Raw genomic sequence first — 16,936 nt, forward strand, 5'->3', positions numbered from 1 at the left:
TCTCTTTATTTTCTTAAGAACTTTCAACTATGGAATGTAAAGAATGATTCTTTCCTCTGGAACTGTTATGCTAAAAGCTAGTCCAAATGTAAGATAGACCAAGATGCTGATTTTTTGGAAAACAGGATTGCAGTAAGCCCCTTCACAAATGAAGTCCCTTTTAATGCCATGTATGTTTACGTTTTTTCCTATTAGTTCTAGGATCCCACAGACTTTATGAAAATATTGGTGTTAAATGTGATGCTTTCTGATCTGAGAGTTGCTGTTCAACTTAAAACATGCACCCCTATTTCCTTTTCAAATAATTTCCACTCCAATGACATTTCATTTTTTTTCATTTTTGGATATTGTACTTTTTACCAAGTCCACCAATACAGTGTACACAGTGTTATCGCGAGGATTACATTCCATGACCACCTGCAATAAGTGAAAATCTGCAAAGTAGGGACACTATATTTATTTTAATATTTGTACATTATTTTAGTAGTTATACACTATTTGTGTCTTTATCAACCAATCGTGTGTTGATAAATTGCCGCCTACTCCTCCCATTGCCGCTTGGGCTCCTTTTCTCTCCCTTTGGCTTCTTCCTCCCTTCCGTAGACTGTAAATTGTAATTTCTTACGATTCATAATCTTTTAGAATTTATTGAAAAAACGCAAAACAGAGAATCCGCAAAAAGTGAACCGAGAAGTAGTGAGGGAACACTATATGGTACAATTTTGAATACAAAGAGCATGCACTGAGACTAAGATTTTTATTGGTACAGAAAGGTATGTGCATATCTCTTTACAGCTTGCTGAACTGATCCCTGATGTTTGTAAAGAGGGCTGGGCACACACAGAGAGTATTACAATAGGTCTGTTATGTAGTTCTTCGAACTACAGGAAAGGAGATTCCACCTGAACATCAGGAAGAACTTCCTCACTGTGAGAAGGGCTGTTCGACAGTGGAACTCTCTCCCCGGGGCCGTGGTGGAGGCTCCTTCCTTGGAGGCTTTTAAGCAGAGGCTGGATGGCCATCTGTCGGGGGTGCTTTGAATGCGATTTCCTGCTTCTTAGCAGGGGGTTGGACTAGATGGCCCATGTGGTCTCTTCCAACTCTACTATTCTATGATTCTATGAAGGGGAACTACGGTCAGGTTGAAGGCCTGCAGAGTTGGATTTTTTTAAATAAATGACTTTGCACATTCAAAAGCATTTATTTCCAGTCTTCCAGGAAACTGAACCAGTGAATCAAAACTGATTCATAAAAACCATTCCAGAATAGGGGCTAGAGACTAAAAGGTAAATCTGAAGTGCCTCCATTATTTCCATTGGAAGAAAACACGTTCATTTTCAGTAGTGTTAGAGGTCCAAAGAACCAACCTCTAGTGAGAAATGCCATGGCAGATTTTCTCACTAGCATGCATCTCAAATGAGAATAGGCATCTACCAACTGGTCAAGTAAGTTAATGATATGTTAATTTATTTCATCTTAAAATCTCAACCTTGAACAGATGAGAAAGGCTCTGGAGAACCTTTTGTGCAACATGTATTCCCAGTTAAAAGGTAAACATAAAATGAAATTGCTGAATTATCCAATCTGAAGGTAACTTTTATGTTGGCCACAAAGTAGATTTCTGCATAAAAAAGCCAAACAGTTGCAAATAAGCAGTTTGGGGTTTGAAAGTACAGTTCAGCCTAAGGGCATGATCCAGTCTGTTTGGCTCATAGCTATTCCCTACCAATGCTGTTTCTGTCTTTAGCACATTCGCCTACTAATGTGAGTTTTCAAGGGTGAAGCCGGCATCACACCTCAATCCACACAGTAACAATGTACCTTTTGAACATTTTTGCAATGTACAAAAATGCCTGTGGCATACAGTCAGCTCTCCATTACCACTTGGATTAGGGGCATAGTGCCCCTGCAAAAGTGAAGAAAAGGCAAATAAAAAATTGCTATTTTTTTTAACCTGATGGAATACATTAGAAATGTATAGTTCATTTAAAATGGCTGTATGGTGAACCTGCTGGAGGCTGACCACCGAATTACACTGGAGGACCTAGAGAGCCATTCTCTTGAAATCTAGGTTTTTCAACATGACAGAAGGACTTAAAGAGATTCCCAGACAGAACATTTTAATGCAATATGCGGAAGTCAAAATCTCAAATGTGGAGAGATGACTGCATTAGCAGTGTGGGGTGCAGGCCTGGACCATGTCCTAACGATCTGAATGAATACTTCATCATATCTTTTCCATTCTGAGTTGAGTCCTAACTCAGTTTCTAAAACACTCGCTCAAGTTCTAAAAATTATTCCTGTGAAACTATTAAATAAGTTTTAAAAATCAAAACCATTTCTAGTCTCATGGGCTTTGAGCAAGGAACGTACAATGGTCAGAATTCAAACAAGATGACAAACACTGAAAACTAGAGTCCAGTGTGCTTGCTGGTCTATCAACTACACTCTTCCTGTTAGCCATTTTGGCAGTTGTTTATAGGGTCATGACAATATTCCTATAAAGCAGCACTTCACCTAAAACCTTTTTCTCAAACTCAGCATTATTCTTGAGCACCAGTTACCCATATGTGCAAGTTTATGAGTCAGCAACTAATGGTGATTTGTGTGGGGAGATGCCAGAGGAGGAAGCTTGGATCTTGTTGTATTGCAGTCTTTGGGCATCTCTGGGCCAGCTTTGCAGGTCCTGGAATTCTTAAAGCATCAGGGAGGGCTGTCACGCTGAGGGCTACGAAGCTTCTTCTCTCAGTTCCTCACTCTTTCTGTCATCACTGTCACTCTGCAATGTTTTGGACAACGAGGGACTCTCAGTCCCTTCTGGGAGTAGACACGTTTCTGGAGCACCATCATCAAGTTGTGGTGCGGCATTTACAGAGAGGTCCAGGGATGGTAAAGGGGAGTCCAAAGGCCTTCCTTCCTGTGAGGCTGGGTAAGATGATGTTGGATCTTCTGGCACTGGAAGGGTGGCTTGATCTGAAAACACACAAGCCACATTTTTATTTAGCATGATTTCCATAAATAGTCATTTAATCTAAGATACAACACATCACTGCATCTGCCTGTCCAGAGCAGCAGACATTTTTTATCTTCCTTTGCAAGCTCAGAAACTACCCAAACACCTGACTTTGAAGACTCTTTCTCAGTCCTCAGGGACTGATTTTTGAGGAGTGCAGTGACTACAGTTGAAATGGAAGCCCCTCTTTTTCTGATTCTTTTATTTTACCAATAAAAATCCCATGATAATATTGGAAATCAACCACATCCTGCACAAGTACAGTCCTCATCAAGGACGTAGGCAGATGGGTTAGTTGGCAGGGGAAAGCCCTGCCCCCATTGGCCTCTGCCTGCCTGTCTCTCTGTTCTCTCCTAAAACTTTTCTTGTTAGACTGATACATCTCAGAGACAGGGCTCCTTTTCTGAGCACATGTCCTTCATTTTGTTCTTTTCCAGGTGGACATGGAGAGAGGCAAGATGTCTGTTGTGAGTGAGTTAGATAGCTAGGCCCTGTTAACTTTCCTATCTAGATATGTAGTTCTTTGAATAAAGTGTTCATAACTTTTTAAGCTTGCCTCTGCTCCTGTATTGCTTAAATCCAATCGCTCTACTGCTGATATTAGAAACTGAAGTGTTGCTACTGCTGTTGTTGCTGCTTTACCATTTTTAATTTTTCCCCCCTTTTGGGGGGAAATTACTCTGACAGATAGATCCTCTGCACAAACTCCCTGAATGGCACAGGCCCTTCTGAAAGCAGTAACTGAGTTAATGCCAAATCCTGAGTATCAGCCCTGTTACTGTAAATTGTAAGAATGGGCTCTATTCTCACATAACTTGCCAAGATCTTCAAATTTCAGCAAGCTTCTTCAGTAAAACACTGAATTGGTTGAATAAGTAACCTCTCTGTCCCTCCTGCTTTAATTTTAGGAAGCTTGCAGTGACCATAATCTCAGAGCAGCTACAGGGCAAAGCAGAGAGTATAGCAGGCTACCAGGCAAATGTTGATACCCCAACTCTGTACTGCACAATTCATCTCCTTTTGTACTGGATAAGGATTATTCAAGCAAATATATATATATAAAAGAGTGATGGCATCAGGGCAGCGGACAAAACAACAAAACTACTGGCCCCCCAACCTCGAAATTTGACAACACAACCCATCATCCACAGCTCTAGGTTGATACAACAAAAAGAAAAGAAAAATAAAGTCCTAATTAGAGGGAGAGGAATAATTGTTTTTATCTAATTGCTGCCAGTTAGAAGGCTAAGCTCTGTCCACTTGGTCTCCTAGTATGCCTATAAAGTTATTATGCAAGACAGTAATAAAATACATAAGACTGCAGTTGTTTGTAGAATATTTCTATGCCAAAGGCTTTTGAGGCCATACCATCAAGCAACATGGTGTGCTTTTTAAATATATCCTTGTTATTATTCTTTTAACCACAGCATCTGGACAGCCAGTCTGAGATCACCTTGCCAAATGTTACTAAGAATCAAGTTAATAAAACTGCCTACAATCACTGTTTTGAATTCAATCGTACATTTCAAAAGTTAAAAAAAAATGTTTTAAAACATGGTTACCCAAATGTGGCTGCTCTGCAGTGTGAGTTTCTAAGCTGTCAGTTGCCGTCCGTGTGTCTGTTAAGTTAAAAGTAGCAGAGGAAGAAGGCACATTGATTGTTTTCACTAAGTCAATCAATTCAGGAAATGAAGCCCCAGACATATCTATAAAACCTGAAATGGGGAAAAAGGGAACAGTCAATAATTTATTAGAGATATGAGGACAATTGATTTTAAAATGAAACTCCCTTTCCCCAAATACCAATAAAATGACTTGCAATTAAAGAGAACTCCGATTAACATTTATGTATTTATACTTTCCACCCTTCAAACAAAAAGCTTCGTGGCTGCTTTGCAAATTATTAACTTAACCATATTACAATCTAAATTAATAGAGAACACATAAGGAAAGGTGGGTGGCACTGAATGGAAGGAATTACGCTCAATAGATGCTGGCTGCTCTTCTCAGAGATGTTAAGTACTTGGTAAGTTGCAAACAGCCCTTCAAAAAGGAACTAAATATGCTATTTGGGCTTTCCTGGAAGTACCTCACATAATTCATTTCTGTTCCTACATTTCTTTAGAGACATGTCAAATCAGCCTCAACCTCCTGTTTGTGAGACATGGGGCACTTGAGGAAGACTGGATTTTACACATCTTAGTGCTTCAATGCAGGAGATTGGACTAGATCTCCTTCAAGAACCATTCCTTTCAATGCCTTGCCCTACTTCTCACTGCTCATAGGAGGAAAATCCTTTATGTCAGCACAAAAAGCACAACTCCTTTTGAGACAGATTTCTGCACAAGAAAGCCTGTCTTTCAAAATACCTGGATCCATGACTCTCTGGACCGGAGGAGGCGGATGAAGAGAATTTTCGACTGGATACACAGTCACACTTTGAGTGGTGCTGTAATCGAGGACTGTGGATTCCTCACTTTGGGCATTAGCTGCTAACAGAGGTGCCTGAAGAGAAAAATAAACCACTCTTTTTCAGAAAAGGAGAAGGGCTTGCATATTTCAGAATTAGGAACATTTTACACTCTTCGTTCCTATAGGACAGGCATGGAGAAACTTGGGCCCTCCAGGTGTTTTGAACTTCAACTCCCACAATTCCTAACACCTGGCAGGCCCAAGTTTGCCTATGCCTGCTATAGGGAAATTAGACAACATTTCATCAAATACCTAATTCACTGCCTCTCCTTTTGGAATTGTATCTCCTATTACAAACCTGCACGATTTACTGGGGAGGCTCTTCTCTCGTTCCCACCTTTGTCTCAAACCCAATTGGTGGGGACGAGAGAGAGGGCCTTTTCGGTTGTGGTCCCCCGGCTCTGGAATATTCACTCACTCACTCACTCTCTCCCTCCCTCAAGAGAGAGAAATCAGATTAGCCCCTAGTTTGATGTCATTCAGAAAAGATTTGAAAACCTGGTTTTTCCAAGCCACCTTTGACTGAGATGAAGTTGACTGAGTCCCTACCTTTCCTTACATCCTAGTCTTTTGCACTTTATCACTGGTGTTTGCGATTAGTACTCCTAATACATTGCATAATTATAATTTAATTCATCTCCTCCAAGACTGAAGATTGAAGTGCCATCATATCGCCTCTGTCCACTGGCTATGCTTTTATTTTGTGATGTTGTGTTGTATAGTTTGATATATTAATTTGTTGTGATGGTTATGTATTTTATATTGTAGTATTTTATTGTATATTGTTGGGCTAATGTTGGAAGGACTAGGCACCACAGCTGTGTGCTGGTAGAGTCATCTTTTATACCGAAATGCTTACCTCTGTATAGCCATTCGAGGGGGGCTCTGCAGGTGTGTCTCCTGATGGGGAAGAAGTGGGATTGGCATCTGTTTTCTTCTTTGGCACAGAAGGCTGTGTTGGGATTCTGTGCAAATAGCCATATCCAATCCCACACCCTAAACTTTACAAGGAAAGAAAAAAAGCCTTGTTAATCACAAACAGAAGCACAGCTTCTCTTGTTGAAAGGATAACAAAAATAAGACCACGCAAACAGCAGTCCCTATTAGCCAGATGACCTTCGACTTATCCACAGCTCATAGAAGAATCCATAATTTTGGCCCCGAAACCTTTCCATGAGACACAAGGTCAACTTGTACATGAATGACATTTGGCATCTCCTGCAGACATAGACCTGACTAGATATGCTAACATTTCCCTCTGATCATATTAGCCGTTGAGTGAAGTGAGGCACTGCTGCCTTCCCAGCCCCAAAGGCCACTGCCAGATGGCCCATGAACACAGATTCTCTTCACTCCTGCTCACATGGTGATGGGGAATTGTTTCAGAAGGCAAGAAATGACTCAGAGGACAGTGTGACAACTGGAGCAAGTTCCCTTCATTCTCACTTATATTCAACAATAACTCCATTCACTGTTTTAAGTCTGAAAACAGAAGCCTCTCCACATCCGAGCTTGGAAATAATAGTTATGCTGGAAGTAAAGAACCATCAACACTTGTATAAAGAGCAACTAGGGACAGAGGGAACCCTGTGGTGCTTGTCTGCCGTCTTGTTTACACCTCTGTCTCGTCAATGTACTAACTCAAGATGTTTTTGTTTGCTGAATATATGGAGAGGTCACGTCTCCCTTCTTCCCAAAAGTCTTGAGTGCTTTATGACCCTAGTCTGAGAAGGAAGTACTATGAGGCTTTCATCTCAAAATGCCTTCCACACAGACATAAGAGACAGCATTAGGGACCCTTCTACCAAACTTAGGTAACTCCCCTTTGTCTATCTACTATTTTATCTGAGATGTATTACCTGCAACAATCAAAGTAAATGTTTACTAACTTTACCCAAGCAGCCCACATAATTTCTTTTTTGTTTCCTACCATAAACTCGTATTTAGTAGTGGTACGCTGCACTCTACTCTGTTATAAATACCAAAAATTCTTACATAGTTACTCCTTATCTTTTAACATTTCCAACAGAAAGATTTTTTATATTTTAATGTTTATTTCTAATCTTCTAGTATATAACACTGAGCCTCACTGCTGAGAGAAAAGTGGGGTATAAGTGAATAAAATTACCTCATCTGTATTATCTTTATACCAGGACATACATCACCCCAGTGTAGTCACATTGGGTCCTTCTACACAGGGCCAAAACCCGTAATGGGTTAGCCTGAGGCAGGCAAATGACGTTCAGGTTGACTTCAGGTTAATAAAATGCCTAAAAAGATCCAGACTTTTTGATAAGGTCTGGATCTTTGCAAGGATTGATCTTGTGCAGATAGAGTCTCAGGATCATCAATTCTCACTGCCACCCTGTTATTTCAGGCTCCAGGAGCCTGAAGAACTAGGATGGCACTGCCACTCTCCTCTCAGATGAAGCTCCTGATGTGTCATTTTGACCCAGAAGAGCATCTAGTCATCCACCTACCTCAATTAAATTGTCTTATTTGGCCATGTCTGGAAGGACCCTGAGAGACAGGAAAATGTGGTGATGCTGTGATCCTCAGCACTCTGTTGTTGCCCAACCGAGCATTATCTAGAGTAATATGATCAGCAGGAATGTGGTCATGATGCCTTTCAAGTAAGCAAATCTCAACCACCCTTTTGAGTTTCAGGAAGCTAGACCTCTTCTCAGTATACACATGGAAACAAATTGTAATTCACAGAGCACTGGCACATCAAAGGAACTGAGGCAGTAGCTCCCCCCACTGGCTATATATATTTTATGAGGAGAGTGGGTGGGGCTACCACCATTTGGTACTGAAAGAGCTTTCTAGAAAACTCCGAAGCTGACTGCGCAGGAAATACGAGGGCTATCCACAAAGTAGATTATGTTTTGGATTTTAAAAAGGACATGATATAGGAGAAATCATTTACCATATGCAGCTGAAAGACACATCCCAAAACTACAATCTCATGTAATCCCCATTGAAATGTAGGCACGTCTCATATAAAGGAGTTTGAAAAGGTCTGCCCCAGTAAATTTGCCGCCTCTCTCCTCCGTTTCCAACAATGGGGGCATGGCTGGCAGCGCGGCGTTTTGGCTACGCTGCAGGAAGGGAGAAGGTGGAAGGGCTGAGGACACAAGCAGGGAATTTACTGGAGCAGTACTTTTCTAACTCATTTGTCTATATGAGACGTGCCTACATTTCAATGGAGATTACATGAGATTGTAGTTTTGGGATGTCTTTCAGCTGCATATGGTAAATGATTTCTACTATACTTTGTCCTTTTTAAAATCCAAAACATAACCTACTTTGTGGATAGCCCTCGTACCATGTGTGCGTATTTCAATTGACCACGCTGGAGAATTGCAAAAACTATCTCAAACATCTAGTATCAACTTGTGATTCAACGCAACCCACCCAACAAGAGTCAGTGTGGGCAAGCTAAGAATAGCCCTACCTTATCTACCCTAGTGGTACCTATCTTACCTCCCTTCTCCACCCCAGGCTCCATTTGGGGTGACAAAAACCTCTCGACAGGAATCGGTTTCCATATTGTAGACCATCAGCTTCAAGGGCTTCCCTTCATGGGATTCAATCAGGGAGAAGAAATCTTCTGACTGTAAGAGAGGTTTCTGTTATTAACCCAATAACTATAAGCCTTGTTTCCTCATTACAGAATTTTCGCTTTCCAGGTTTTGGAGAGGAGGAACAGAAGACTTAATAGGCCTGTGCTACTAAGTCTTTTGCTCACCCGCTTCCCTCCATAAGATTTGTGTGGAACTGTGTGAATTAAAATTTCATTTTTTGTAAGAATTATTTCTGCCAAACTTCTATGGGGTCTTGATTAATCTTTTTCTGCTTTCCACTGCTGTTTAAGACAAAGCATTCCAAAAACCTTGCACACCTAGGACGATGGATCTTTTTGTAAAGATACTGTTTTTACACAGAAACATTTAGTTAATATTACAACAGAGATTGGTGAGGGGAGATGTTCATCTGAAGGGCAGTAAGGTTGGGAGATATAGTTTAACATGTTTTAGTCTCTTAAAAATTATTCTTACTGTTCTGAACTACTCTAAATTGATTTTGCTGTATGCCAGCCCTACAGTTGCAGATACAGAATGGGATATAACTACCATAGTAAATGTTTTCAATAGCAAAGTCTTTCAGTCATGCCCACCTCCATGACTACCCACACTGCCCACTTTACCTCCTGAAGTATCTGATCCGATCCAACAATGTAGTCTATGTGTGGCCTCAGGCCAGCTAATGCTGCTGGCGAACCTGGCTCCACATCCTAGAGAGAAAACCATCATTTATGTCAATTCCTGCACCCATGGAATAGATCAAAGAGTGCAAAAAAGTATTTATTCATTGTTTTGCAAACTATGTTCTACCACATGTCTACCGTGCAATTTGTGTCTGAGATTAACTCTTCTTCCCAAGAGGAAGACTATGTTCAGTATGAGATCCTTAGTGTTGGACCAATGCTCAAAGAAAAGGCTCTGCTCTTCTTAATCCCAGGCATCAATTCAATTGCATGGCAGAGTTGGACATGTGATAGAACACTACAGATTTTTTATAGGGAACCATCCAGGTCAAAGGGATGTTCTCGTAATAGATGAGAACACATATGAGCCTTCCCATGCTTTGAGATCCTCTGGGGAGGCCCTCCTTTCTGTCTTAGGACAGTCACAAGTACCTTTTGTTGAATAAAGGAAAAAACTGATCCCAGACTCTGTCACTCAAGTCTTAGGGAGACTAGACAATAAGCTGGAAGTTACCTGAAAGCAACACAACAACACATCCTTTTAACAGTGTTTAATGTTGGTGATAGATAAATTGACTTCTTAAGTATGCACACTATCCATTTTCACTTTTTTGTAAGCAGAATTGATCCTTAGGGCTGGTAGGAAAGTGTGAATAAAAACAACTACTACATGTTCAAAGGCTTTATGGAAGACAATTTAAAAATGTTAGTGCACTAGGCTCAATGAATTATGTTTCATTAAATTGTCTACTAGCTCTAAACAAGAATGACGGGCTAGCAGGCCCCAATATAATAGTAATTTTTAAAACAATAAACCAGATTCCAGGCTTCTCCTGACACCTGAATACACCCAAACCAAAGCACCTCAAAAAAACAATACCTCAATATGTAGACAAGTAACTCAATTGTGTCCCAATTAAGTATGCTTCTTGCTTACCAGCACATGCCAAACATGTTCGTTGGCACCTTGGAAACTGCAGAACCTCACGCTGGCTCCCAGGAGGCCTTGCCCTCCCCACATGTTGCTGGGGGTCACCTCCACCTCTCGGACCTTCATTGTTTTGATGTTGTAGACTTCCAGTTTCACAGCCTTCTCCACGTTGGCCTTCAGCAGATCTTTCAGGGTGTCACCCTCTTTATTCTAAACACAGGGAAGGGAAAAGACCAGAACTTTGCTTTCAGGCACTTCAGTCAACAGACATGCAAGTGCGGAGAAGAGCGAACCACAGACCACCTATTACAACGTAGCCTGAGCCCTGCTACATGCACAATGGAGGACCTTCTTACAGCAACACCAGAGGCACTCCAAGTGGCCAGGTACTAGTCAAAGGACATTTAGTGTAACACCAAGTTGTTGCTGTTGTGGTGGTGGTGGGTTTTTTTAACTTTGTGTTTTCAAATACATTACAACTTTATCCTCGGTTCGCTTCTGACACGAAAAATATATTATAGTCAACAGTTTCTCAGATTCAGGAAATCATTGACAGAAGAATGATTTTCTTTAACGAAATAAACTAATGCCCAAGCTCTGACATTTCCTCCACAATGAAAGTTCCAACTCTGCTCCTTCTTAAGAAATTATACTCAATAACTAGGGTCTGCGTAGCTTTCCACATGTTGATGGATGGTAATTTTAACACTCCTCACCACTGACTACTGGGAATTGTAGTTCAACTATACTTGGAGGGCTGTATAAATCCCTCCCCTGAGCTTTATGATCACATGTGGTGGTGATGATCACTTGATTAAATTTACTGATTGAATTAATGGCTGTATCAGGGAACTGAATAGTACACGTACCCCAACCCATTGTAGTTTCCATTGTCCCCGAAGGGCCATCCAAATTCAGAGGCAAGAGCTCCAGATTTCTAGCAAGAAAATGCTAGAATAGTCTCCCAGAATTACATAAAGTTGCAAGAAAGTCTCTCTCCCCTTCCAACAGGGAAAATTTAAAAGACTTTCAGAAAGCCAGAGGCTCTATTGACAATGAATTTCAGAACTATCACGAAAAAAAAGATAGCTATAGCTAGGGTCACAGACACAACCAAGGGCCACATGTGGCCCAAAAATTGCATTAAATGTCTGTTGTGCTTTTCCATGCCTCAGAATGCTAGCAATAGTAACCAGAAGCACACACCTCATGTGAACAGAAAAGAGAGTCTATTCCATATGCTAACACTGCTGTTAGTCACTAGACCCGTATTATGTGGCTTGTCTTGTAAGTTATATGAAAAGTACTGTAACACTCATAGGCTGGGCTGAGCACATGCCCCACTGAACTAAGAAGAAACCAGTTCTAAATAAGCAGGGCCAAAAAAGCAATGTAGCAGCAAAGCTTTTTTTTCCTTTCCTATATTCAAACCAACTCTATTTGTCTTGTCCAGTGTATTGGAGCCAAGCCCCTCCGAATAAGTTAACTATTGACAGGGTCATATTTGAATAAGAACTGGAAGCAGGTTCTGTGACCCAACAACCAGTGTCAACACCCTCTTTGCACAGTCTGACACATGCTGCTTGCTCTCTGCCCTCACGAAGTAAGGATATTTGCAGCAGAAACAGCTCCAGATGACTGAAAGTAATTCTTTCTAGCTGTACATGCCAAAGGGGAAGGAATGTAGTTACACCAGCAAGACTGCATCTGACGTTAGAAAGAAAAATGTGTTCCAGCTTGCATTATGTTATCCAAAATTAAGTATGCAGGGTCTGTCAGCTGTTGTACACTTCAGCCAAAAAGGCTCAACTATAATCAATAAGGAACAATCCTTGTCTGCTGGCTACTGACGATGCTCACTGGAGGAATTCTGGGACATGTTGTTCAAAACAAGTAACTTTTTTTTCAAGCACTGTCCCTGATTTACAAGAGCATTGAAAAACAAACAAAATCACGGGTTTAGAGGGCCTTGTGTGCCAGTCACTTACCAGTCTGGTGTGTCCTATTGTCAGAATGAAGTCAAAGAATGGCTCCAATCCAGCCAGCTGAGCCGGCGAGTTGTCTTGGACCTGCAAAAATAGCACAATTTGCACATGTATGAACTGCATGAAAAGAAATGCCGTTGTCAAACATATGCAATCTCAATTAAGTTGGCAGTTTCATTTAAAGCAGAAAAGGTTCATACCAAACATGCTTGCAAGCTCAGTGATCAGAAGCTTGTCACAACAACGGGAAGAGCTGCTTCTGTCCGAGATGAAAAATACCATTTGCCCACCCCTAGTTTACAGCTATAAGTTCACTATCTTTTGCCAAATTTGAAGCATGAACAGTTCAGAATGGCTGGAAGAGGTTAAAACATACAGAAATAATTTATGGAAGCAATGTCAGAATAAATGTAGACTCATCAGTCCAAAACATTTTTTAGAAAATTATAATGTATACATTAAATTTTGGGTTTCAGATTTTGCATAAGAAAAACCAAATGTTAGTCATTAATGTGAGGCCTTTTCACAATACGCAACTATAACACTATCTGTTTTTAATAGACATGGTTCTGTCCTATGGAATCCTGGGATTTGCAGTTTAGGGCTGTGAACAATCAGTGCTGTAAGTGCATAGTGTGAAAAGCACTTGCATATATCATTTATCCCATTGATTCTGCTATCAGAATTTCATGGAAGAATCAAAATAGACAATGACAGATTGGGAATGTTTGCTGCAGAAAAATGCCTGCTCATTTCCACATTTCTGCCAGTAGCAACATTCACAGGACTTTATGGCTCTATGGCAGCTGAAAAGTCAATGCATGCGTAACACACGCACAAGAATAATGTCATAATCAACAAGGACAGAGGTATGGCATTTCAATGCTGGTTTAAAACAAACTCACTTGGGAGGTGTCTCAAATCAAATGGCACTCAGGTAATTTTGCAAAGTCAATCCCTATTTTGCATTGTTTGTTTTATTACAAAGTTTCCCGTTTTCAAAAAGACTCAATGTTTTCCTCTGCTAACAGAAAAAAAGGATAACAGTACTAGAATTAGTCATACACATGCATCATGATATAAGGAATAGAGTGATGGAAGGAGAGGGAGGAAGAAGACGTGCCTCTGTGTACATACTGGGAGCAGCTATAGTGCCTTGATAACCAATAGAAACGCCCTCATGTTCTCTACAAGTGTTCCAGTTCCACATTTCCTCAATCCAAAAGAGTACAAATTGCCTTAACAAAGACAGAAATATTCAGGATCCGGACTAAAAAATAAATGCAGAAAGGGTTTTGGCTTCCTCCCCTTCCAGCTGTTATCCAGCAACTGTCGTGGAATCAGGCTCCAATGGAAATAATTAAAACAGATATGGGAAAACTTTGGCCCTACTGGCTATTAGGAATTGTGGGAGTCGGAGTCCAAAACACCTGGAGGGCCGAAGTTTGCCCATGTCTGCATAAGGAGTTGGCCACCATCTGCTCTGCAGAGAGGCCACCATCTTCAGGTTCAAGAGACAATTCTTGAGTTTCTCAACTAATGCCAAAATAAAGCAGGGTGGAGAACCAGCACATGCCAAACAGGGTGGAGAACAGAAACTGATTAGCTGACCATTGACAACAGCCTAGAAGTTCTGGATCCAGTCTTTGAATCCCAAAATGGAGCTCGGATACCTCCTCCAACCCAAGTATTGAGAACATGTGCATAAAACCTGGCCTTTTATACATGATGCCACTTTATGAGGCCACTGTGTTCCGAGAGGTGGGTTCAAAAGTCTTTTAAATAAACAGAGAAGTGGCACACAGAGAGACATCAGAAGGACCTCTTAAAGGACGCTGGTCCTTGAAAAAGCCTCGTAACATTTCCACTGTCATGGTTCATGGCTTCTGCACAAAGCAGCAGGAGAATAAGTAGTGCAAGACGGACTATTCTAAGATATAATCACAAACTCCTGTCTCACACGTAGGCATATTACAGGGACACTACATTCACCATTGTTTTCCAAAATATAACACGGAAGGAGTACAAAGCAGAAAAAACAAGGGGGGAGGCACAGCGATCTGTATGATTTATATGAAACTAAACTGTGGGCATCATCTACAAAGGGGAATAATAATGCTTGTGAGGATCTCTCATTATATTGGCCAACCACACTATAAAAATAGGTTGGATTTGGGACAATAAAATCCCATAGCCAAGAGGTGACAGCTGTATCAGCTGAAATAATCCAGCAGTATAAGGATGATAAATCACTTGTGAGAAGCGCTTCCTTCTGCTCCATCTTATATCTGCATTCACAGACAAAGCAGGCCTCAAATATTTTAGGTGTACTGTTTATACAGGTTTGTTTTTCTGTTTATACAGATGTAGAAAAACAGAAGTTTTCATGCCCCCATGGGACAGTATATCTGTTTTCTCAGAAAGCTCTTCAGCTCATACATCAAAACATGAGGGAACCCCTGGTGGTGCAATGGGTTAAACCATATGAGATTTTATACTGTATGGTTTTAAATGTATTTATTATATTTTGTTAAATTATTCAATTGTTTTAATTGCTTATATTTTATCTTCTTGTATTGTATATTGGCACTGAATTTTTGCCAGATTGTGAGCCGCCCTGAGTCCCTTCGGGTGAGAAGGGCGGGATAGAAATGAGGGAAATAAATAAATATGCATACAGTACTTATAAATATAAACAAACACACAAACACATGCATGCATGCAAACATATACAAATATACATATATAAATGCACATATACACATATTCATGCATATATACATATAATTATGTATACATGCACGAATATACATATGCCTACAAGCCACTCTAAACACCTTTGCAGAACTGTATATCTCTACATATACAGACTTATACATACTTAACATCAGCGGAAACCTTTACTTATATGTATATAATATATGTATATATTATATACATATAAGTAAAGGTTTCCCCTGACGTTAAGTCCAGTCATGTCCGACTCTAGAGGCTGGTGCTCATCTCCATTTCTAAGCCGAAGAGCCGGCGTTGTCCATAGACACCTCCAAGGTCATGTGGTCATTGGCATGACTGCATGGAGCGCCGTTACCTTCCCGCCGGAGCGGTACCTATTGATCTACTCACATTGGCATGTTTTCGAACTGCTAGGTTGGCAGAAGCTGGAGTTAACAGCGGGCGCTCACTCCGCTCCCGGGATTTGAACCTGCGACCTTTTGGTCTGCAAGTTCAGCAGCTCAGTGCTTTAACACACTTCGCCACTGGGGCTCCTCATATACATATACCTACATATAAACATGCACACACACACACATTGTTTTTCCCCTGGGGAAAGGGAAGCCTGGCTCGCTTCCGATTGGCAAAAGAGTTCCTGGCCTATACCCACCCTCCCCCCCAAAAGGGCTAAGGCCGCGTCCCTTACCCCGTGCACATGGTAGCCCTCGGAGCCCCCCTCGGGACTCTCGGAGCTGGCGCCCAGGCCCATGGCTCCCCTTCACCGGCCGCCTTCAGCTGCTCCGCTCCATCCTCTCCCTCCGCATCCTCCCTCTTGCCAAGTTCCAACACTGCAGCCCGGACTGCGCGTGCGCGCGCGGAGACAGGACTGGAGGGAAAAAGGGGCGGGGGGAGCGCGCTGGTGACGCGCTGGTGCTCGATTGGCCGAGGGGGATGCCCCGCCCCCTCAAGCGACGGAGAGAGGCGCGAGCGAGAGGCGCGTCCTCTTTCTTTCAGGTGCTGGAGCAGGAATGACCAGAGCGAAAGCTTACCTTAGCAACAGGGCGAGGGAAAAGGGGCGGGACCGGCAGTAACCACGCACGTCGGGCGACCATTGGCCGTTCGGAGTGTTCGTTTTAAAAAGGGGAGGGGTTGTTGGTGGTGTTGCGCATGCGTCAATAGGGCAGTTTGACGGTTGGTGGTTCAAACGTTCTGCTCAGTTTGAACATGACTGATGGAGACCCTCAGGTTTTGGTACTCCAGTTTCCTTGTATTTCAGTATATATATATATATATATACACATATATACATTCACACATACATATATTCACACATATATATCTGTATATTACATATATATAGATACATATACTGCATATGGCTTAGTGAACAGCTGGTTTCTCCCATATATAGGATAAAGTTACCTTTCTATGAAGCCAGTCATGCCTCAGCTCATCAGGCCTCTCAAGATAAAATGGCAAAACCATACAAAACACACCTGTTAATAAAATAGTATTTATAAGTTTCTCCTCATTGTTAAAATACATCAACA

The 16,936-nt window shown here is 41.4% G+C and overlaps 2 protein-coding genes across 2 annotated transcripts in view; one reads left to right on the plus strand and one right to left on the minus strand.

The window, feature by feature from the left end:
* Positions 1-631: 631 nt before the first annotated feature.
* gorasp1 (golgi reassembly stacking protein 1) lies at positions 632-16,386 on the minus strand. The gene is made up of 9 exons (XM_016994217.2): positions 16,093-16,386; positions 12,675-12,755; positions 10,693-10,896; positions 9,696-9,782; positions 8,972-9,102; positions 6,345-6,486; positions 5,383-5,518; positions 4,576-4,728; positions 632-2,973 (listed from the first exon to the last, which is right to left on the minus strand). The coding sequence occupies exons 1-9, from the start codon at positions 16,153-16,155 to the stop codon at positions 2,729-2,731; spliced, it is 1,242 nt and encodes a 413-aa protein (XP_016849706.1). The 5' UTR covers positions 16,156-16,386; the 3' UTR covers positions 632-2,728.
* A 131-nt stretch (positions 16,387-16,517) lies between these two features.
* ttc21a (tetratricopeptide repeat domain 21A) overlaps positions 16,518-16,936 on the plus strand; it is a 35,577-nt gene continuing 35,158 nt past the window's right edge. Inside the window, exon 1 of the mRNA XM_003221862.4 lies at positions 16,518-16,637. Coding sequence (XP_003221910.1) covers positions 16,611-16,637 — 27 coding nt within the window. The 5' untranslated portion in view covers positions 16,518-16,610. The remainder of the gene's footprint in view (positions 16,638-16,936) is intronic.

This window comes from Anolis carolinensis, chromosome 6 (genome assembly GCF_035594765.1).
Source record: "Anolis carolinensis isolate JA03-04 chromosome 6, rAnoCar3.1.pri, whole genome shotgun sequence".
NCBI classification, from domain to species: domain Eukaryota; kingdom Metazoa; phylum Chordata; class Lepidosauria; order Squamata; family Dactyloidae; genus Anolis; species Anolis carolinensis.